This window comes from Danio rerio, chromosome 16, assembly GCF_052040795.2.
Source record: "Danio rerio strain M-AB ecotype USA chromosome 16, GRCz13ab, whole genome shotgun sequence".
Taxonomy (NCBI): Eukaryota; Metazoa; Chordata; class Actinopteri; order Cypriniformes; family Danionidae; genus Danio; species Danio rerio.
The window spans coordinates 3,202,037-3,226,210 of record NC_141036.1 but is presented as its reverse complement, the minus strand read 5'-3'; the positions used below and the strand labels follow the sequence as shown (position 1 = coordinate 3,226,210).

The following is a 24,174-nucleotide window of genomic DNA, read 5'->3' as shown; positions in this document are numbered from 1 at the left end:
ATAACTGATTTATTTGATCTTTGCCATGATGACAGTAAATAATATTAGACTAGATATTCTTCAAGACACTTCTATTCAGCTTAAAGAGACATTTAAAGGCTTAACTAGGTTAGTTCGGTGAGTCAATTAGGCAAGTCATTGTATAACAGTGGTTTGTTCTGTAGACAATCCAAAACAAATATAGCATAAAGGGGCTAATAATATTGAGCTTAAAATGGCTCTGACTTGGAATGGAACTGCTTTTATTCTAGCCGAAATAAAACAAATAAGACTTTCTCCAGAAGAAAAAACATTATCGGAAATACTGTGAAAATTTCCTGAATCTGTTCAACATCATTTGGGAAATATTTAAAAAAGACAGACATTAACAGAAGGGCGAATAATATTGACTTCAACTGTAAGTCAGCACAAATTGTTTACTGTGTAAGGTTTATTCATTTCTGCAGAATGAGTTTGTCCGAGCTCTATAGAAATGTTAAATCAGTTTAATAATAGTTTCAGTGAACGATGCAGCACATAAACAGATATCAGACGGTCAAGCGATGCTCAGAAATACAGATTTAGAAATCTGTGCCTGACCTCAACAGGACCTTCAGGAAGGATGTACATTTCCGCTTGTCCTTATTGTGTGTGTGTTTGTACTCATGTGTTTGTGTTCATCAGTACATGAGGAAGTTCCCAGAAAAGAGGAAAAGACAGTTCTCCAACAATATAAAACTTGTTATTTTATTATTTACCCATTTTTATTCTGTTCCAAACCTACTTTTAATAATTTATTCTGTTAGTTAGTTAATTAAACATACCCTTACTGGCCTGTAGCCAGCCTGGTACATTGGGGTGCTCCTTTTTTCTTAAAAAGGGGACCTTTTTGTAGTTAATAATCATAATAATAATAATAATAATAATAATAACAATAACAACAACAACAATATTATTAATAATAATAATAACAGCAACAACAATAACAATAATAACAACTATAATAATAATAATAACAACAACAACAACAATAATAATATCAATAATAATAACAACAACAATAATAACATTAATAATAATAATAATATTAATAAAATAATACTACTAATAATAACAATAATAATAGTAATAACAACAACAATAACAATAATAACAACTATAATAATAACAATAACAATAACAACAACAATTATAACAATAATAATAATAATAATTATATTAATAATAATAACAATAATAATATTAATAATACCAATAATAATAATAATAATAATAATACCAATAATAATAATAATAATAATATAAAAATTATAGTATTAATAATTTAGAGCTTCACATTTTTTCTATCCTCTCTTTTAAAAAAAGTACATTTGAAAATTCATGGATAAGAACAATAGCCAAAATAGTATTCAAAATAATTATAATATGAGCCGTATTTGCTGCTTCACACCATTTTATTGGTCATTTTCTCTTTTAAGAAAAAGATCCAAGATTTTTAGTTAAAATTACTTGTTAAATGTTGTCTTTATTAAAATAATTAATACAGTGGCAGTCAGATTGTACGTCTTCTAGCACAGAATAATGTTGGACTCATGAAAAATATTTGTTTGCATTGGCCAAAACTGATTAGCTGAAGTCACACTGAAGCGACAGCCAAAAGAGGACTTCACCTGGTCTTGAAGCTTTTATTCGATGGGTTATTTTCACTATTCATGATGAAATAAGACAAATGAGCTCATTTATGGGACAAACTCTGGATCTTTGTCAGTGAGGGGTTGGTTTTCTGAACCACCCGAAACCCAAGTTTCTTTCTTCTTTTGAACGCAAAAGAAGATATTTTGAAGAATGCTGGACGCCTGAAACCATTGACTTCCATAGTAGAAAAAGCGATATACATAAAGTCACAGAAGTTTATAAAAGAAAAGAATCTAATAACAATTATAGAACAGAAAAAATGATCTGTTGTGCCTTAGATCTGACAAAAACATCTTGATTGCTTCTCCTGTATGTGGTTCTACCTAAATCACTTACGATTTAATAATGGATATCAAACTGTAGTGTGTGAGCTTAGATTTTTTAGATTTGAACTATCCCTTTGATGATCATTGTTTGGTCAGACACGCCTCTGTGTTCTGGTCAGTGTCAGTGTGTGTTATCTTAAAGTGTGTACAAACACACCATCTCTACGTTCGTGTGTGTGTTTGACAATAGCGGGATGTGATGGAAAGGACAACAGGGGCCAACAGTTTCCTTTTTTTCCTTACCACCAGCATTTCCACGACTTTTCACCTCGATCACAATCACTCACTGTCATCCGGAGGCTTGGTTTTATTTCTTTCAAATACAATATGCACTAGCAATAAGCTGTACTGTTACCAGTATCACTGTCTCATTCAGATTAGGCCTTTTAAATAATAATAATAATAATAATAATAAAAATATTCATTCATTCATTTTCTTGTCCGCTTAGTCCATTTATCAATCAGGGGTTGCCACAGTGGAATGAACTGCCAACTTATCCAGCATATGTTCTATGCAGCGAATGCCCTTCCAGCCACAACCCAACTCTGGGAAACACCCATACACTCTTGCATTCACCCTCATACACCACAGGCAATTTAGTCTACCCAATTCACCTATAGCGCATGTGTTTGGACTGTGGGGGAAACCAGAGCACCCAGAGGAAACCCACGCTAACACAGGGAGAACATGCAAACTCCACACAGAACCATAATAATAGTAGAACGCTCATAATAATAGTAATATTAAAATAAAATAATAATGTTATTATTAAAAATAATAATAATTGTCTAATAATGATTGAACAATAGCCTAACAACAATAATAAAAAGTTTAATAATAAAATAATAGCCTAATAATGATAATAATAATAATAATAATAATAATAATAATAATAATAATGATGTTCTCAAAAACAGCTCTCTCGACCCCGAAATTCATGCAAATTATCGACCCATGTCTAATTTGCCGTTCTTATCTAAAACACTTGAAAAGGTTGTTTCTATCCAGCTACAAAACTATTTATACAATAATTCCATATCCGACGTCTTTCAATCTGGATTCAAATCTCTGCATTGTATTTGCACTTCTAAAAGTCTTAATGGATATTTTGATGACTACCGACAGCTTTTTGGTCCTTCACAACATTCTAGCAACACATCTACTGATTTTGGTGTATTACACTGTTACCTCACCTCTGAAGTTAAAACTTACTAAGCAGGAAGGGTTTTGAAACGCCTATCCATGCCTTTATTTCCACGTGATTAGGTTATTGTAATTCTTTATAGATTGATCTACCCCGTGCCATCGTATCTTTCTGATCTGATCACTATTAAGGCCCAAACTTGATCGCTTAGATCAAATCCGACTGCCATCTTGTCTCAAATGCGGGGGCGATAGAGCCTTTGCAGTCGTGGGTCCGAAACTATGGAATAAGTTACAATTTAAAATCAGAATAGCAGCTACTCTATCTGTTTTAAATCGATGCTAAAGACTCCTCTTTTTTTGAGTGCGTTTACCACTTCCTAATGGCGGTTTCAGACTTTACTAAATTGATTCTTTCTTAGAAATTTTTCCTGTTGTTATTATTGTTTGATATTGTTGTTTTATTGTAGTGAATTTGCTGTTTGGGCGAGGCAGTGGGTAGCACATTCACCTCACAGCAAGAAGGTCGCTGCGTCGCTGGTTCGAGCCTCGGCTCAGTTGACGTTTCTGTGTGGAGTTTGCATGTTCTCTCTGCCTTTGCGTGGGTTTCCTCTGGGTGCTCAGGTTTCCCCCACAGTCCAAAGACATGCGGTACAGGTGAATTGGGTAGGCTAAATTGTCCGTAGTGTATGTGTGTGTGGATGTTTCCCAGAGATGGGTTGCGTCTGGAAGGGCATCCGCTGCTTAAAAGCTTGCTGGATAAGTTGGCGGTTCATTCCGCTGTGGCGACCCCAGATTAATAAAGGGACTAAGCCGACAAGAAAATGAATGAATGAATTTGCTGTTTTTATCTGCTACTGCTACTGTACAGCACCTTGGTCGACCGACGGTTGTTATTAAGTGTCCTCTGGAAATAAACTTTTGACTTTGATGATGATAATAATAATGATAATAAACACAAACACGATATGACACATGAGTACGGAGTAGTACAGATTTATTTATTTATTTATTGGACAGGCTAAAAAACAAACTCAAATAACATAACAGAAGAATAACATGTTTAAGAGTCTACATCAGAGACAATGATTATTAATATTAATGCTATTTTTATTTTTTTTTCTGACAAAACTGTCAGTGGACTAATAAAATATTAAAGTATAGCATATAATATATTTTAAATTAATATTAAATTCTAAAATAAAATTTCTTGAAAAAAAATAAAGAAATAAAATAGGAAAAATAAGCTTTATTTCCTTGAACATTTGAAACAAGGATGTAATCTTTTCTGTAATTTTGTGCCATCTAGTGGTTTGGAAAAGACTAAATTCAAATGTCATTCATTCATTCATTTTTCTTCAGCTTAGTCCCTTTAATCATCAGGGGACGCCACAGCGGAATGAACCACCAACTTATCCAGCATATGTTTTTCAAAGCGTATGCCCTTCCAGCTGCAACCCAGTACTGGGAAACATCCATACACACACATATACAAACATACACTACAGCCAATTTAGTTTATTCAATTCCTCTATAGCGCATGTTTTTGAACTGTAGGGGAAACCAGAGGACACACAGAGAGAACATGCAAACTCCACACAGAAATGCCAACTGACCCAGCCTGGACTTGTCGTATTTTTCCTTCCTCAAAATAGCAAAAGTGGATTCGTACATGCCCTTAATGCTTTCGCGCCATGCGCTTTAGACTTTGCGCCTAGATCATTAAAATAGAGCCCACAGTGTTCATCAGAAGAAAGACACTGGTAAAGATTTAAAACTACATGAAGGAGAATAAATAATGTGGTGATTTTCATTCTTAAGTGAACTATCCATTTAACAAGATCCACTCCATTGCTCTGGAAGCAGACAAAATGGTGTGTAAATAGTGAATACCTGCCCAGAGTTCAGAAGCTAAATGTGGACACATGGGAGCAGCCATGATGCAGAGCGAAGCCAAAGCGTCCTCAAACTCCACACTGTGCAGGACGACCCGCGTCGAGGCTTGCTGACGGAGGAAAACGGAGAAATCAGAAAGCTCCAGCAGTCATGTGGGATATCACCAACAGCAGATGTCTTACCGAGAGAGTGTTGGTCAGGCCCATGAGTCGAGAGATGGCTGCGTTAAACAGGAAGTCCTCTGTGAAGTGACCTGTGACCTGTGAACACAATCATCTGGATAAGATTCATTCGTAAATCTAATATCAGCAACTCAATACAACATTTCAAAAGATCTCAATGAGGATAACGTGGAGTTCAGACTGTTTCAAAGTAGTGGCGTTACAGATGTTTGAGCTAGAATTCCGTTGCTGCTGTGTTTGAACTGTAAGGAGGATCTGCGGCAGGGGATTTACAATAGTCGACAACCTTGTCTAAGTCCGCAAACTACGTCTCACAACCAAACACATGCAAGAAGTGACATGGAAACAACACAAGGTCACACAGTATATATTATGTTATTAACTACATAATGAGAAAGACGCCTTTAGTTGGGTAGGAAACCTACTTATTTTACTCATCTGGCTTTTAAAGGTTCAGGACACCCTGGATAACTTTTTTTTATATATTAACAGATGTGTGTGTGTTGAGCATCAGTTTAGACAATGTTAGCACCTGTCAGCTTTAATTGTGGGGAAAACTGGATAATTTTGAGCTTTTGTCAGCTAATTTCAGCTTCCGGGTTTAAAATGATTTTTGGGGTGGGATCAAAATCGGCGACGTAGCACAGTACTGCAAGTGCAATGATGACGCGTCGGTTTTTCATTATTATTCATAGCGGAGTTTTCTTATCCTATAAGAAGAGCCGGCTGCTTAATTATTCATGAGACCTGCCAGAGTCAAGCCCGAGCTGTGTCACGGACCCACGGGCACACAGTATTTAGCTGTTCATGAAGGCTCGTATGTGTTTGTTTCCATGATCCACGCGGTTTGTTGCATGTTTCCCCCCGCGATCTTGTCAGGGCCGATCATACAGCAAAGCTGTGTGTGTGCTGCTAGCATTTTTGTCGGGAGAGCAGCACGAGAATTAGAGAATGGCGGACGCTGTCTTTTATCAGGAGATCGTTCACATTCAGACACATCGCCGTGCTGCTGTGTTTGCCTAAATCCTCCAGATTACCAACAGGGCTAATGGTTAAACTAGACAGGTCAGGAGACCTGCAGCACTGAGTCTGCTGGATACGGGGATTGAGGGAGAAGTCCCCATTTATACGGTTTACATGAACACACTTATCTTTATAATTATATAAATTGTGGTTATGTGTATATGAAATTACGAATTACAAATGTAGCAGGGCATTAAATCACTGTTCATTTCTTTGCATTTTAACTTTTTAACTCACGGTTTGTCTCATTTTGTGAGCTAGCTTCGTTCGCTCACGTTCTCCCCTGCTGGCCACGCCCACTCCTGCCCGATGCTCGCGAAGCTCCACGCCCATTAATCATGCATCTTTTGAAAAAATTATGAAGTAGACTTTAACCGAAAGTGGGGGGTGTCATGGCCCTTTAACCATATTTACCATATGGTAACATGATACTCATGTTCATTTCCCTGCCACTGTTTCTTTAAGACCAACATATTATTATTTTTTTTTTGTTGGAAAGAGAAAACCTTAGAGTAGCCAATGAAGTGCTTTGGTTAAGACACATGAAATCCAGTGTTTTTTTGTAGCGTGATTGGACTGGCGTTTATTGTGAGTAGTTGCTGAATGCGAATGTAAACATCAATAAAAAACAAAGGATCAATTGATGTCAGATCCACAATAAAAGCTGAAACATCATCTCCAGTAAGTTATGATGACATATTCACAACTCAATTTTTTTTAATCAAATTAGTTATTTGTAAATCGATCAAATGTGTGTTACCAAATGGCAACACTGTGCAATGGTGGAACATGCAATATTGCAATGGGTTATCTAGCTAGCTAGGTCAGCTGTGAACTTTTAAGTTGTAACAATGACAACATGAAAGCTGGTAATATAATGTTGATTAGTCACGAGTTAATTGCATTTGCATTATGTATAAAATCTACAGTTTTAATGGCAATACTACTTTTGAATAGAAATCAATACAGGGAGCAGTGTATTAGCGAGCACCACCATGTTCTGTGGTAATTTAAAGAAGAACAGGACAGAAGTGGCTCTTCCTGCAGATGAAAGGGAGGTTTTAGTGACCATGAGAATGATGCAGACTGGACATTTAATAGAGACAGTTCAGATGTTCAGATATATATATATATATATATATATATATATATATATATATATATATATATATATATATATATATATATATATATATATATATATATATATATATATATATATAAAAATATATATAAATATATATATCTGAACATCTGAACTATATATATATATATATATATATATATATATATATATATATATATATATATATATATATATATATATAAACATAGTTAGCTAGTAGCTACATTATTCTGATGTATCTGGATATACCAGACTTGTTATTTATTTGTTATAATATTTACTGGAGAAAATCTTTATATTTACTGTATGTTGTATCCATGATAATACAATATTATGATTGTTTTCAATAATATTCAGCAAAAAAGAATAGAATAAATAAAAGCTGCGGGAACATGAGTTGTGGTAAAGTTTGTATAAGGTGTTATTTATAGGTTCTGTGTTAAAGCTCATAATGCTGCAACACCAAATAAATTATTTCAAACAAAAAAATTATTTAATTAATTTAATTATTTAGAAACAATTATAAGGAAAGTTTTCAATTTTAAATTTCTCAGGTAGATCCACTGCTGGACGTTGTTGCCAGATGGCAACATTTCATAAAGTACCTTAAAAAATTATTTATTTCCTTTTTTTTACAGCACTTCAAGTTAAGCCATTTTAAGAAAAGAAAAACTGTCAAATATTTTTTTACAGGATTATGATAACGCGTGCGGTAGAGGTTTAAAGTTAATTAGCAATTTATTTTCTTTTTTTTTTTATAATTTTTTTATTTTTTATTTTATAATAAGAACATGCAAGAGATACACAAATTGGGATCACATACAAGGAAAACAAAACAACAAAACACAGATGACAACAACAACAACAACAATACAGTCAGGTACTGGCAGATACGAGGTCTCCAGTTTCCACATCAGCTCATTCTCCAGAGACGCACACAACTAAAGAAGTGACGACGGAGACTTTTCCCAGCAGGACATCAAAGATCCAGAGGTTTAGTGGCTCTGGATTGAATCATGTCGAGTCCAGACGCTTTTACCAGCACACGATCAATCTCAGCCCTGGAGAGGCTCTATATACAGGCTAAAAATACACTTCCACATCTAACACCACTCTCCAACTATAGTCTGATAACAAAATATGTACACATACACTACAAAAATTTAAATTTAAAGGGCTGTTCCACAGTGTATTTTTAAGGCTTGCTTGTGTTTATAAGATGCAAAGCAATGTGTGCTCATGCTTTATTTGTAGAAACCCACGTTATGTCTTCAGAAATCTGACTTTGATTCTATACAGCTACTCAGCTAACATAAAAACCACTGTCATATTTCCTAGTTCCTCTGTAAGGCCCTCCCTCAAGAGGCTCTGATTGGTCAGCTAACACAGTGGTCCCCAACCACCGGGCCATGGACCGGTACCGGTCCGTGGAACAATTGGTACCGGGCCACATAAGAAATCATATATTATTTCTGTAGAAAATATTCCCCCCCCCGCGACTTGGTTTCTTCCACTCACCCCTGCCATCTCACGTGAAATGGACTATGCCAAAATCCACCACGGAGCGGGAAGAACGATCGTGAGAATATAGCTCAGTGGAGGTTGTTGATAGTTTAAAGTTATAAAACAGGTATTATAGAGTCCAAATCAGCAGAGCATTTAAGGATTGTGCATATATGTGTGCGTGCATCGCTAAGTAAGCACCCGAAATCATTGCAATATGTATCTAAATGGTGTTTCACATAATCACACTCATTAGGGCTGTAACATGCCAATGCATACATTTAATTCGGCTATACGTTTGTATTATTGTTAATATGTTCGTCAGTTGAAATGTTTGGCACAGATGTTATGTATTTGATGCATATACACCTTGATTGAAACATAATCAGACTGCGATAGTGCAACTAGCGCATGCGCACCGAGTTGTTTATGATTAACCTGGATGCAGGAGCGCAGCAGCTGTGTTCACGTGAAGACCCCCGCCGGCCCACACCAGTCCGCTGTTAAAATTAACCGTTCTGCGGTGATAAAAAGGTTGGGGACCACTGAGCTAACATATTGTATTCTTGACAGTTCTGGAGGTCATTAATAATATAATAACTCTAATACTGAAATGGTTCAGGTGTTTTAGAATGACCAAAACATTAGTTCAGATGTTTTACAGTGTGCTCAGCCTGCTGGTTTGTCCATTTACACACATTTTTATCATCACATGGTCTCTTATAACAAAATCACATGACCTTTTTTCAATGCACATGCTGGAATTTGTTCGCTGCAAATGTTTTCTTCGTAGTTTATGTGCATCTTATCGAATAAAAAGTTTATCCTACTAAGTTATGCACATATGTATTTAAGCGCAAAATTTATGCGCATGTTGGCTTTTTATCAACCGATTTTTCATGCTTAAATATTTCCTAAGCATCATTTTGTTTAATACAACTACAACCAGTAAAGGTGCAGGTTAACCTCCAGAAGATGAAGCCAAAGCATTACTAGATTGAGTGTTCACCTGTGTGAGGGTGTAGTTCTTGTTGTCCCAGATCTTCTTGGCCTCTGAGCGCTCTCTCTTGTTCAGGATGGACGGGTTTGGTGTTTCTGGACCCTCGCGGACACTTCTCAGCTTGCTGACCAGACCCCAAAGACGCGACTGCCAGCGTAGCACCCCCGGGATGGCATCAGCTGCACACACATAATAGTAATAAAAATAATAATAATGGGGCGAGGCAGTGGCGCAGTCGCCTCACAGCAAGAAGCTAGCCCCGACTGGGCCAGTTGGCATTTCTGTATGGAGTTTGCATGTTCTCCCCGTGTTGGTGTGGGTTTCCTCAGGTGCTCCAGGTTCCCCCACAGTCCAAACACGTGCTATAGGAGAACTGAATAAATTAAATTGCAGTAGTGTATGTGCGTAAATGAAAGAATGTATTGGTGTATCCAAGCGCTGGGTTGCGGCTGGAAGGGCATCCGCTGCGTAAAAAACATGTGCTGGACAAGTTGGTGATTCAGTCCGCTGTGGTGACCCCTGATTAATAAATGGATTAAGCCGAAAAGAAAATGAATAATAATATTAATAATAATAATGATTATAATATTAATGAAGATAATAATATTAATGATGATAATAATATGAATTATAATAATAATAATAATAATAATAATAACAATGATAATATTAATAATAATAGTGATTATAATAATAATAATAAACATGATAATAATACTAATAATAATAATAATAATAAATATAATATTATTATTAATAAAAATAAAATAATAATAATAATGATAATAATAATAATAATAATAATGATAAGAAGAAAAATTATAGAAATAATAATAATAATAATAATAATGATAATAAAATTAATAATAATAACAATTATAATAATGATGATGGGCGAGGCAGTGGCGCAGTAGGTAAATCTGTCGCCTCACAGCAAGAAGGTCTCTGGGTCGCTGGTTCGAACCTCGGCTCGGCTCAGTTGCCGATTCTGTGTGGAGTTTGCATGTTCTCCCTGCCTTTGCGTGGGTTTCCTCCGGGTGCTCCGGTTTCCCCCACAGTCCAAAGACATGCGGTACAGGTGAATTGGGTAGGCTCATGCACGTGCACATAGGGGTCAACCTGTGCAGTGCACATGCCCTTCTTAGTCTTGGATAGAAAGTGCCCTTCCAAAATGATCAAAAGTGCCCCCCCCCCCAATAAACTCACTCCTTATACATCCATCAGCTGACTGTGCTCAAGACTAATTTGATTTGCATAGACACTTACAGGTACAGTACTATAGCAGCATCGCATGTCACTTGGGGCTTGTGTGAACGACAGTGTTGCTAAAGAATGAACTGCTATGCTTTAAAGCTAGTTCTCTGTGGCTCTGAACTAAAAGCAATTATAACACAATTTATAAATATAATTTTTTTTATCAAAAAATGGCCCTGAAGACTTCTTTGCAAAAAGGGTATAAACAAACAAAAAAAAGTTCTTATACAGTAATTACTTTGTAATCTGGCTTTCAATGTTTCATTCAGCGCTTGTTCATTGTTACTTTTTTAAAATGCAGCACTGTCTAACATTGACTCCAATTATAAACAAAAGCATAGAAACTCAAAGACTGATCAAAAGATGGACGTTTAAACCCTAGGAATAGTACAAAATGCATATCAAGAATTGTTTTGGAATCAAATGACTCCTTGAGTTTTATGAAGCCCCTCTAAAGATTCCCAACCCTAATCTCCAGATCTTAAATGCATGGAGCAGACATCAGCACTCACTCTTGACGTCCCACAGGATGTCCTGCTCAGGCGGGGCGGCGTACAGCAGGTAGAGGCGCAGGGTGCTGATGCCGTACTGCTGCAGCACCTCCTGTGGGTCCACTCCATTGTGTTTAGATTTACTCATCTTCTCCCACGTGACCGTCAGACGCCTCCCGCTGCTCTTCTCCACCGGATCTGGACCTGACAGAGAGAAGCAGGGAGCTTTAGTTTACATTTACACCATCACCTGCTACAACATTCCATAAAACATTCCAGTCACAAATGGACGTTCACAGTGCGAGGCTTGGTGCTGAAATGTTTATTTTTTGCATAGCTGTTCATATTGATGTTATAAATGTGGCCAGATTCAGTCATCAATGGAAATGATAATTTTGCATGACCCTAAAAAAAAGTGGGGTATTTCATATATATACATGGAATGCTACTCCAATTAACAAACACAGCAACTTTAGAATATCTAAGATCCTCTTAGGAGGTAGATATATATATATATATATATATATATTTTTTTTTTATAGGCCACTTTATTAGGTACACCAATCACATGGCAGCACCTTAATGCATTTAGGCATGTAGACATGATCAAGACGATCTACGGCAGTTTAAACCAAGCATCAGAATGGAGAAGAAAGGTGATTTGAGTTACTTTAAATACTGGGATTTTCATGCACAACCATCTCTAGGGTTTACAATGAGTGGTCTGAAAAAGAGGAAATATCCAGTGAGTGAATGTTCTGGGGTCCCAAATGTCTTGTTGATGCCAGAGGTCAGAGGAGAATGGCCAGACTGGTTTAGTTGATAGAAAGGCAACAGTAACCTAAATAAGCACTCAATACAACCGAGGTCTGCAGAAGATCATCTCTGAACACACAACACGTCCAACCTTGAGGCGGATGGGCTACAGCAGCAGAAGACCACACCGGGTGTCGCTCCTGTCAGCTAAGAACAGGAAACTGAGGCTACAATTCACACAGCCTCACCAAAACTGGACAGTAGAAGATTGGAGAAACGTTGCCTGCTTTGATGAGTCTCCATTTCTGCTGACACATTCAGATGGTCGGGTCAGAATTTGGCATCAACAACATGAAAGCATGGATCCATCCTGCCTTGTATCAACGGTTCATTCTGGTGGTGATGGTGTAATGGTGTGGGGGAGATTTTCTTTGCACACTTTGGGCTCATTAGTACCAATTGAGCATCAACACCACAGCCTACCTGAGTATTGCTGCTGACCATGTCCATCCCTTTATGACCACAGTGTCTCCATCTTCTGATGGCTACTTCCAGCAGGATAACGCTCCATGTCATAAAGCGTGAATCATCTCAGACTGGTTTCTTGAACATGACAATGAGTTCACTGTACTCAAATGGCCTCCACAGTCACCAGATCTCAATCCAATAGAGCGCCTTTGGGATGTGGTGGAACGGGAGATTGGCATCATGGATGTGCAGCCGACAAATCTGCAGCAACTGCGTGATGCTATCATCTCAATATGGAGCAAAATCTCTGAGGAATATTTCCAGTGCCTTCTTAAATCTCTGCCACGCAGAATTAAGGCACTAATAAGTACTGGTACTAATAAGGTGTACCTAATAAAGTGGCCAGTGTGCATATGAAGATCACGTGTACACCTGTAACATTTCCCCTCTAAACTGTTCACACTCATGAATTAAAGCTCACAGAATGTACAGGCTTTCCTGAAGACATTGCACATCTGTTGTATTGTTCTCCGCCAACAATACGGGATCAGTTTAAACCCAGGTTGTGTTCCGATCGAGGGTTCCTACACAGTGTAGACACGTGCATACTTTACTTTAGATCCTCTACTGACATGCACACACACGCAGGCATGCACACACACCCAACCTGTGAAGTCGATGTCCTCTTTCTTCAGGTACTGTCCGGTGTGCTCCAGTGTGAAGGTCTGTCCCTTTATGAGGCCCTGAACCAGCAGCTTCCTGAACGGCTCCCTGAAGCACACACACACACACACTGGGTATGTTTATGTGTATTTGTGTGTGTGTGAATTTGTGTTTGTATGTTCGTGTGTATTTTTATCTTTGCACGTGTATATGTGTGTATTTGTGTTGATATGTTTGTGTGTGTGTGTTTATATGTGTATATTTTCGTATGCATGTATGCGTGTATGCGCGTTGGTTTGTGGGTGTGTTTGTGTGTGTATTTGTATGTTTGAGCATTTGTTTGTATGTGTGTGTGTGTGTATTTGCTTATATGTTTGTGTGTCTGTATTTTTGCTTGCATGTTTGAGAGTGTATGTGTGTGTGTGTTTTGGCGTTTTGTATGTCTGTTGTTTTATGAGTGTGTGTGTTTGAGTATCTGTCTGTGTGTTTGTGTGCTTGTGTGCATATTTGTATGTTTACGTGGGTGTTGGTTTGCGTTTGTGTATGTGTGTTTGTGTGTATTTGTGTTTGTATGTGTGTGTGTGTGTAAGTATTTATATGTGTTTGTGTTTGTTTGTATGTTTGTGTGTTGGTGTGTTTTTGTCTACATTATTTGTACATGTGTGTGGATTTTGTTTGTTTGTTGGTTTGTGATTGTGCGTTTGTGCTTGTGTATTTGTATGTTTGTGTGTATACGTGTGTGTGTTTATATGTGTGTATTTTTGTTTGTGCGTGTGTGTTTGTGTATTTTTATGTTTGTGTGTATACGTATGTGTGTTTATATGTGTGTATTGTTGTTTGTGCGTGTGTGTGTGTGTGTATTTGTATGTTTGTGTGAATATGTATGTTTTTATATGTGTGTATTTTTGTTTGTGCGTGTGTGTGTTTGTGTATTTGTATGTTTGTGTGTATACGTATGTGTGTTTATATGTGTGTATTGTTGTTTGTGCGTGTGTGTTTGCGTATTTGTATGTTTGTGTGAATACGTATGTGTGTTTATATGTGTGCATTTTTGTTTGTGCGTGTGTGTTTGTGTATTTTTATGTTTGTGTGTATACGTATGTGTGTTTATATGTGTGTATTTTTGTTTGTGCGTGTGTGTGTGTGTGTATTTGTATGTTTGTGTGTATACATATGTGTGTTTATATGTGTGTATTGTTGTTTGTGCGTGTGTGTTTGTGTATTTGTATGTTTGTGTGAATATGTATGTTTTTATATGTGTGTATTTTTGTTTGTGCGTGTGTGTGTTTGTGTATTTGTATGTTTGTGTGTATACGTATGTGTGTTTATATGTGTGTATTGTTGTTTGTGCGTGTGTGTTTGCGTATTTGTATGTTTGTGTGTATACGTATGTGTGTTTATATGTGTGTATTGTTGTTTGTGCTTGTGTGTTTGTGTATTTGTATGTTTGTGTGTATACGTATGTGTGTTTATATGTGTGTATTGTTGTTTGTGCGTGTGTGTTTGTGTATTTGTATGTTTGTGTGAATACGTATGTGTGTTTATATGTGTGTATTGTTGTTTGTGCGTGTGTGTTTGTGTATTTGTATGTTTGTGTGAATACGTATGTGTTTATGTGTGTATTTTTGTTTGTGCGTGTGTGTTTGTGTATTTGTATGTTTGTGTGTATACGTATGTGTGTTTATATGTGTGTATTTTTGTTTGTGCGTGTGTGTTTGTGTATTTGTATGTTTGTGTGTATACGTATGTGTGTTTATATGTGTGTATTGTTGTTTGTGCGTGTGTGTTTGTGTATTTGTATGTTTGTGTGTATACGTATGTGTGTTTATATGTGTGTATTGTTGTTTGTGCATGTGTGTTTGTGTATTTGTATGTTTGTGTGAATACGTATGTGTGTTTATATGTGTGTATTTTTGTTTGTGCATGTGTGTTTGTGTATTTGTATGTTTGTGTGTATACGTATGTGTGTTTATATGTGTGTATTTTTGTTTGTGCGTGTGTGTTTGTGTATTTGTATGTTTGTGTGTATACGTATGTGTGTTTATATGTGTGTATTTTTGTTTGTGTGTGTGTGTTTGTGTATTTGTATGTTTGTTTGAATACGTATGTGTGTTTATATGTGTGTATTGTTGTTTGTGTGTGTGTGTTTGTGTATTTGTATGTTTGTGTGAATACGTATGTGTGTTTATATGTGTGTATTGTTGTTTGTGCATGTGTGTTTGTGTATTCGTATGTTTGTGTGAATACGTATGTGTGTTTATATGTGTGTATTTTTGTTTGTGCGTGTGTGTTTGTGTATTTGTATGTTTGTGTGTATACGTATGTGTGTTTATATGTGTGTATTGTTGTTTGTGCGTGTGTGTTTGTGTATTTGTATGTTTGTGTGTATACGTATGTGTGTTTATGTGTGTATTGTTGTTTGTGCGTGTGTGTTTGTGTATTTGTATGTTTGTGTGTATACGTATGTGTGTTTATATGTGTGTATTTTTGTTTGTGCGTGTGTGTTTGTGTATTTGTATGTTTGTGTGTATACGTATGTGTGTTTATGTGTGTATTTTTGTTTGTGCGTGTGTGTTTGTGTATTTGTATGTTTGTGTGTATACGTATGTGTGTTTATATGTGTGTATTTTTGTTTGTGCGTGTGTGTTTGTGTATTTGTATGTTTGTGTGTATACATATGTGTTTATATGTGTGTATTGTTGTTTGTGTGTGTGTGTTTGTGTATTTGTATGTTTGTGTGTATACGTATGTGTGTTTATGTGTGTATTTTTGTTTGTGCATGTGTGTTTGTGTATTTGTATGTTTGTGTGTATACATATGTGTGTTTATATGTGTGTATTGTTGTTTGTGCGTGTGTGTTTGTGTATTTGTATGTTTGTGTGTATACGTATGTGTGTTTATGTGTGTATTTTTGTTTGTGCATGTGTGTTTGTGTATTTGTATGTTTGTGTGTATACATATGTGTGTTTATATGTGTGTATTGTTGTTTGTGCGTGTGTGTTTGTGTATTTGTATGTTTGTGTGTATACGTATGTGTGTTTATGTGTGTATTGTTGTTTGTGCGTGTGTGTTTGTGTATTTGTATGTTTGTGTGTATAAGTATGTGTGTTTATATGTGTGTATTGTTGTTTGTGCGTGTGTGTTTGTGTATTTGTATGTTTGTGTGTATACGTATGTGTGTTTATATGTGTGTATTTTTGTTTGTGCGTGTGTGTTTGTGTATTTGTATGTTTGTGTGTATACATATGTGTTTATATGTGTGTATTGTTGTTTGTGTGTGTGTGTTTGTGTATTTGTATGTTTGTGTGTATACGTATGTGTGTTTATGTGTGTATTTTTGTTTGTGCGTGTGTGTTTGTGTATTTGTATGTTTGTGTGTATACATATGTGTGTTTATATGTGTGTATTTTTTTTTGTGTGTGTGCGCGTTTATATTTTTTATGCACGTTTGTGAGTGTGTTTGCGTGTATGTTTGTTTATATGTGTGTATTTTTGTTTGTACGCATGTTTGTGAGTGTGTGTGTATGAGTGTTTATGTGTGTGTATATTTGTTTGTATGCATGTTTGTATGTGTGGATGTGTGTGTTTAGATGTATGTGTGTGTGTCACCTGTGTGCAGTCATGCTCTGGTCTCTACAGAAGTGGCTGAGGAATCGTGCATAATAGAGATGCATCACTGCATGCTCTTTCCCCCCGATATACACATCCACCGGCATCCAGTGATCCGCTCGAGACCGCTCGAAAGGCCTGTGGGACCAGCAGAAAACACTCACAGTGTCCAGCAGGAGGCGCTCACACACAAACAGACTCACACACACTCTCCAGAACACTTCACACAGACGTCACATTTAACACACTCTCAAAGGAGACTTGAGACAAAACAATACACACACTCCAACAAACTGTGATCAACAAACACATCACATCCTATAAACACCTGCCGGCAGCACCAATGCCAACCCTCCAGGAACTTCCATGACAACACACATTTAATACACGTATTAAAGTATTATATCATGTTTCATATCATTCAGTATCGATAATTAATGAATATTATTTAACGATCTGTAAGATTTGAGACACCACAGATATTTTGATGTCTTTGACAATACACACCTCAACAGGTGGGAATGCTGGGAAAACTCACTCCTCTCGTTTCCTTCATTTACATTTGAAGCATGCCTTCTGCTCACTCCCCCTCCTCTTCATCTTACACAGAATGGTCATCTCAGAATATGAATGTTCTGAATCAATCCAAGTGACTTTATCTATCATGTTTGATATCATTTGAAATGTCTCAGTGTGACTGGTACAATGATCTCATTCCCTCACAAATAGACAAAATCAAAACAAAAGATATATACAGTGGATCTGGAAAGTATTCACAGCATTTCACTTTTACTACATTTGTTTGTTACAGCCTTATTCCAAAATGGATCAAATTTATTTATTTCCTCAACATTCTACACACAATCCCCCATAATGACAATGTGTGCAAAGAGTTTTAGAAATTGTTGCAAATTTATTACAAGTAAATAAGCTGTAAAATCACATGTACATCAGTATTCACAGCCTTTGCTCAATACTTTGTTGATGCCTCTTTGGCAGCGATTACAGCCTCAAGTCTTTCTGAATATGATGCCCTAAGCTTGGCACACCTGTCTTTGGGAATTTCCGCACATTCCTCTTTGCAGTACCTCTCAAGCTCTATCAGGTTGGATGGGAAGCGACGGTGTACAGCCATTTTCAGATCTCTCCAGAGATGTTCAATAGGATTCAGGTCTGGGCTCTGGCTGGGCCACTCAAGGACATTCCCCGAGTTGTTGTGAAGCCACTCCATTGATATTTTGGCAGTGTGCTTTGGGTCATTGTCCTGCTGGAAGATGAACCGTCGCCCCAGTCTGAGGTCAAGAGCACTGTGAAGCAGGTCTTCATTCAGGATGTCTCTGTACATTGCTGCATTCATCTTTCCCTCTATCCTGACTAGTCTTCCAGTTCCTGCTGCTGAAACACATCCCCACTGCATGATGCTGCCACCAACATGCTTCACCGTAGGGATGCTATTAGCCTGGTGATGAGAGCTGCCTGCTTTTCTCCAAACGTAACACCTGGCATTCACTCTAAAGAGTTCAATTTGAGTCTCATTAGAGCAGAGAGTTTGGTTTCTTATGGTCTGAGAGCCCTTCAGTTGCCCTTTGGTAAATTCCAGGCGGGGAGTGTTTTCCGTCTGGTCACTCTACCATACAGGCCTGATTGGTGGATTGCTGCACAGATGGTTGTCCTTCTGTAAGGTTCTTCTCTCTCCACAGAAGAAAACTGGAGCTCAGACAGAGTGACCATTGGGTTATTGATCACCCCCTGACTAAGGCCCTTCTCCCCTGATCACTCAGCTAAGATGGCCGACCAGCTCTTGGAAGAGTCCTAGTGGTTCAAACTTCTTCCTCTTCTGGATGATGGAGGCTGCTGTGCTCATTGGAACTTTCAGAGCAGCAGAAATGTTTCTGTAACCTTCCCCAGCCTTGTGCCTGGAGACAATCCTATCTCGGAGGTCTACAGACAGTTCATTTGTCTTCATGCTTGGTTTGTGCTTTGACATGCACTGTCAACCCTGGACCCTTATATAGACAGGTGTAGCCTTTTCAGATCATGTCCAATCAGCTGAAATGAGCACAGGTGAACTCCAATGAAGCTAAAACATCTCAAGAATGATCAGTGGAAACAGAATGTAGATGAGCTCAATTTAGAGCTTCACGTCAAAGGCTGTGAATACTGATGTACATGTGATTTTACAGCTTTTTATTTGTAATAAATTTTCTACAATTTCTAAAACTCTTTGTTCACATTGTCATTATGGGAGATTGTGTGTAGAATGTTGTGGAAATTAATGAATTTAATCCATTTTGGAATAAGGCTGTAACAAACAAATGTGGAAAAAGTGAAGCGCTAAATATATATATATATATATATATATATATATATATATATATATATATATATATATATATATATATATATATATATATATATGGAGAACTTAATATTTTTATGTTCAATCCACTTAAATTTGTAAAAACGAATAATTCAATGTAATTATTAAATGTTGCCTTAATGCAAATTGGCTGTGTGGAACTCAGCGTTTTCTTTATAAAATAAGCTTACATCACACTTTTATTGCTTTGCTGCTTAAAAAAAACATTTTGAAAGTTGACGCTTGCAGAATAAAGTACATCCAGCTATTTATTACCACACAACAAACCCCAGCAGGACTGCATCGAGAAGATTCAGGGATTATTTTGCAATAACTTGCTGGATTTCACAGGCAGCATGTTCAGCTCCTCATAAAGCAAAAGCCTCCAAAATCAAACCCAGCACACAAATCTGTAATAGGCTGAAGACCACAATACTGATAATAACTAATGTTGCATAATAACTGCAATACCCTGAATGACAAAGCTTTTCTGAAAATACACCCCAATATCAGCCATTATGATTTGTAAAAATCACAAAAAGAAGTGAAGAGGACCTGATCCGGGCCTGGTTTAAGCACTCAGATACATTATCATGACTGGATATAAGGATCAGCACTGCAACAGCTTATGTAGACAGAAATGTTGTTTTTTTTTTACAATTAATGCAAATGTGCATCCGTTTAATAAATAGAGCGGCCTGAAAGTAGATTTCGAAATGATGCCAATTTGACTTTAGATTAGGGAACACATAGATTAAGCATTGACTAGTTGCTTATTACCATGAGTATTACTAGCATATAGGTTGTATTATTTATGCAGCACATTATAATGCATCATTCTACATTATTCTAATGTAATTTAATGTAATCAAATTTAATTGTAAATAAAATTCTGATAAAAAGTTTATAGAATAAAGTGACTTTTATTTAGTTTGAAACCATCTATTGCAAAATAAATAACTTATATAAAGAACTAAGTCTGTAAAACAACAGAAAAGATACTTTCACCAATATATATTCATGAAAAGATTAAATAGATAAATAAATACTTCTTTAAAATGAGCTGAATAAACACATTCCTGAGGATGTTTTAATGACAACGTCATTGTTTTGTGTTCAAACCACTAAGATTTGTACAAAATAAAAAAAAATAAAAAAACAAAAACAAAACTGATGTTGACTTAATCTGCTTGTGTTGGTAGTTTTTGAACCACAAAAAGTCAATGAGAGTCACATCTTTAAAAAAGTTGGAGATCAAACTCCCATAATGCAATCTGTATAATTAACAGGAAACATGCACGAATCACAACACTGTTAATCAACACATATTTTCACAGTGCACTATAAATAACCAGTAATCAGCTGTTTATGGAGGAAAAACTCTTAACAGTGAATATGTGTTACCCAATCTAACGTGTTACCAAATCATTATTTTCTTTAAATGTACAATTCATGAAATAACTAATGAGCGAACTTACTTTTTTCTTGTAATAACTCTTGTAATCTTGTAACGCTTTTTTTCTCCCCTGTAATATTTGCATTTTGCAAATTTAATATACAGTCAGAATTATTAGCCCCCTGAATTATTAGCCCTCCTTGTATGTTTTTCCCCAATTTCTGTTAAAGGAAGAGCAGATTTATTCAAGACATTTCTAATCATAATAGTTTTAATAACTCATTTCTAATAACTGATTTCTTTGTCATGATGACAGTAAATAATATTAGACTAAATATTCTTCAAGATACTAGTATTCAGCTTAAGGTGACATTTAAAGGCTTCAGTAGGTTAATTAGGGTAAAGTTACAGTAATTAGGCAAGTTATTGTATAACAGTGGTTTGTTCTGTAGACAACTGAAAACAAATATAGCACAAAGGGGCTAATCATATTGAGCTTAAAAAGGTTTTTAAAAAATTAAAAAACGCTTTTATTCTAGTCGAAATAAAACAAAATCAGACTTTCTCCAGAAGAACAAATATTATAGGAAATACTGTGAAAATTTCCTGAATCTGTTAAACATCATTTGGGAAATATTTTGTTTTCTTGTGTTATTATGTGATTGTGATACACTGTGGGACCCTCTTTGAAAATGGGATTAAGGGGTTTATCCTAATAAAATAATTTAAATATTTCCTTCCACACTATAAAACATATCTGTGCATTAGCAGATTTTCTCAATTGGTGATTAATTTGTGATGTGATTATTTATGCTTTTGAAGTGCATTATGGGCCCTTAATCTTTCCTCCAACAACTTTTAAACATGAAAAGCTCTAAAAGGAACTAATATCTGAAGGGTCCATAAAGGTACTTTTAGGTACATTTGGGTACTAATATGCACCTTTTAGGTATCACCGTGGACGATTTGGGTACAAAAATGTATCCTTTAAAAGGGTACTGCCCCAGTGACAGCTGCCGGAGCTTTATTTCTGAGAGTGTGGTGCCTTCATGGATCAGATTTGTACCTGTGATGAAGGCACAATATTGTATCTGCAGGTTTTAAAAACCAAAGGTACCGTTTGGTTTCCCATGGAACAAATCATGTCCTTAAAGGTACAACTGTGTTTCTTTGTCTTGAGGTACAATTATGTTCAATAAATAGGTACTGCCCCAGTGACAAGGGTTTTTACCTTCTTTGGTACAACATTGAACCATTTTTTTCGGAGAGTGTTGACTACAAACACCTTGTAATAAACTGCAGCATATTTTCTGCTCCTTTCCACACTTATTTCTCTAGATATTACTTCTTATCCATGATATTAATCTTGCTTATATACACTATGAACAGCAGCTACGCTAATTATTCTCTTTTTTCTCCATTTCCACCTGGGGATACTCAGAGCGACGAGATGATCCCAAGGTTTCCATAATCCGGGACCAGGCCGTATCCTGAGCTGCTGCTGCACTGGTGGTCATGGGGGAGTGGAGAGCATGAGACTGATTCCAGTGATGCTCCAGGGACAGACGAGTCTTCGCTGAGACTGCAGCTCCGCGCAAGACTGTTGGCCAGCGGAGAAATTAAAATGGTCGTGCCCAACTGAGTCTGGTTCTCTCAAGGTTTTTTTCTTCACTCTCCTATCGGTGAAGTTTTTTTCCATCTCCGCTGTCGCCACTGCCTCCCATGGTTCAGGATTGGTAGAGCTACGCATCAATGAATTTGCTCTTCAGTGTTTGAACTCTCAGTAATGACTTTAAACCACACTGAACTGAGCTAAACTGAACTGAACTTAAACACTAAAAACTGAACTACACTGATCCAGTTACTATGACCATTTATGTGAAGCTGCATTGACACAATCTACATTGTAAAAGCGCTACACAAATAAAGCTGAATTGAATTGAATATTATTTCAAACTATTAAAATGTCACTAAAAGTCACTTTGTTAAACTGTGGAGTTGAATTTTCAATATCAAAAGTGGACAGAGCAGAGATCAACATCCCATAATGCAATTCACAACCGCAAATAAACTAAAAACATCACAAAACTCGTAAACCGTTCATCAACAGATATCTTTGACAGTGCAGTTCAGTCGACGCTGCGCTAATGTGTGATGCTGCTATTGATTGTGTTGGTGAGAATGTGTGCCGGGTCAATGCGGTGACATTTCGCAGTCAGTTTTGTTGAAGTGAAACGACTCAGACTGGGTCGCTGTGCACCCAAACACCTGCTGGGTCAGACAGAGAGCAGACGGAGAGGCTTTCCTTACCTCAGCGGGTTCTGAGGATCAGTGTATCTGAAATAGTACCAGGAGGAATCCACAAAGGTGTCCATGGTGTCCGTTTCTCTCTCCGCCGGTCCTTTACACCTGCCAAAAAAAAAAAAAAGCACACACACACAAAAAAGTTCATTCTCAAGAAACACGGCCACTTGGGCCTCACTGACGTATATAATGAACAGAATCCTGCACTGGGTCAAACTGTCTGACATACTGAAAGGTTATGTGCATAATTTTCATTTATTCGTTCTTTTTCCTTCAGCTTAGTCACTTATTTATGAGGGGTCGCCACAGCAGGATGAACCGCCAACTATTCCAGCATATGTTTTATGCCCTTTTCAGCTGCAATTAATGGGAAACACCCATTCACACTCACATTCAGACACACACTCATAGACTACGGACAATTTAGTCTATTCAATTCCTCTATAGCGCATGTGGGGGAAACCGGAGCACCCGCCAACAAAGGGAAAAATGCCAACTGACCCAACCAGGACTCGAACCAGCGACCTTGTTGTTGTGAGGCAAAAGTGCTAACCACTGAGTCACGTGCCGACTGTGCGTGATTTTAAAAGATTAAAATACTTTCTCATATCCAAGTTTAGAGCACAGGGAGGAGCAGGACATTGATGCAGGTTTAATTTTAGTCCGTTTAAACTTTTCGGCCAGCTCAAAACCAATAGCACGAGTCAGAGAAAAGAGAAACGTTTATAACTGAATCATTTTTATATCCTATTATTCATGTATTTTAAAATGGAAACGTTTTTTCCTGAAGAAAAAAATGACCAATAAAATCTTGTGAAGAGCCAAAAGCGACCCATATGAAAATTGATTTGAATAAACATGACATTAAACATGATATCAAACATGGTGTGAAATCTGAATGCATGTACCTCTCAAAGTATCATATTATCTAGATTACTATAATGATGATCAGTGAATGTTATGATACTGAATGTTACTGAACAGTGAATGTTATGATACG

General features: G+C 36.8%; 1 protein-coding gene across 3 annotated transcripts in view; it reads right to left on the bottom strand.

Annotated features, from left to right (window-relative positions):
* The window catches only part of lars2 (leucyl-tRNA synthetase 2, mitochondrial), a 127,570-nt gene that overhangs the window by 10,265 nt on the left and 93,131 nt on the right, over window positions 1-24,174 (bottom strand). For all 3 annotated transcript variants that reach the window (XR_015510125.1, XM_087284874.1, NM_001105701.1), the window contains 7 exon segments: window positions 23,181-23,279; window positions 17,116-17,253; window positions 13,511-13,614; window positions 11,641-11,823; window positions 9,884-10,053; window positions 5,223-5,300; window positions 5,038-5,149 (listed from right to left, as the gene is read on the bottom strand). Coding sequence is in view for 2 of the 3 variants with exons in the window: in XM_087284874.1 (XP_087141000.1) it covers window positions 5,038-5,149; window positions 5,223-5,300; window positions 9,884-10,053; window positions 11,641-11,823; window positions 13,511-13,614; window positions 17,116-17,253; window positions 23,181-23,279 (884 nt within the window). In the remaining variant the exon portion in view is untranslated.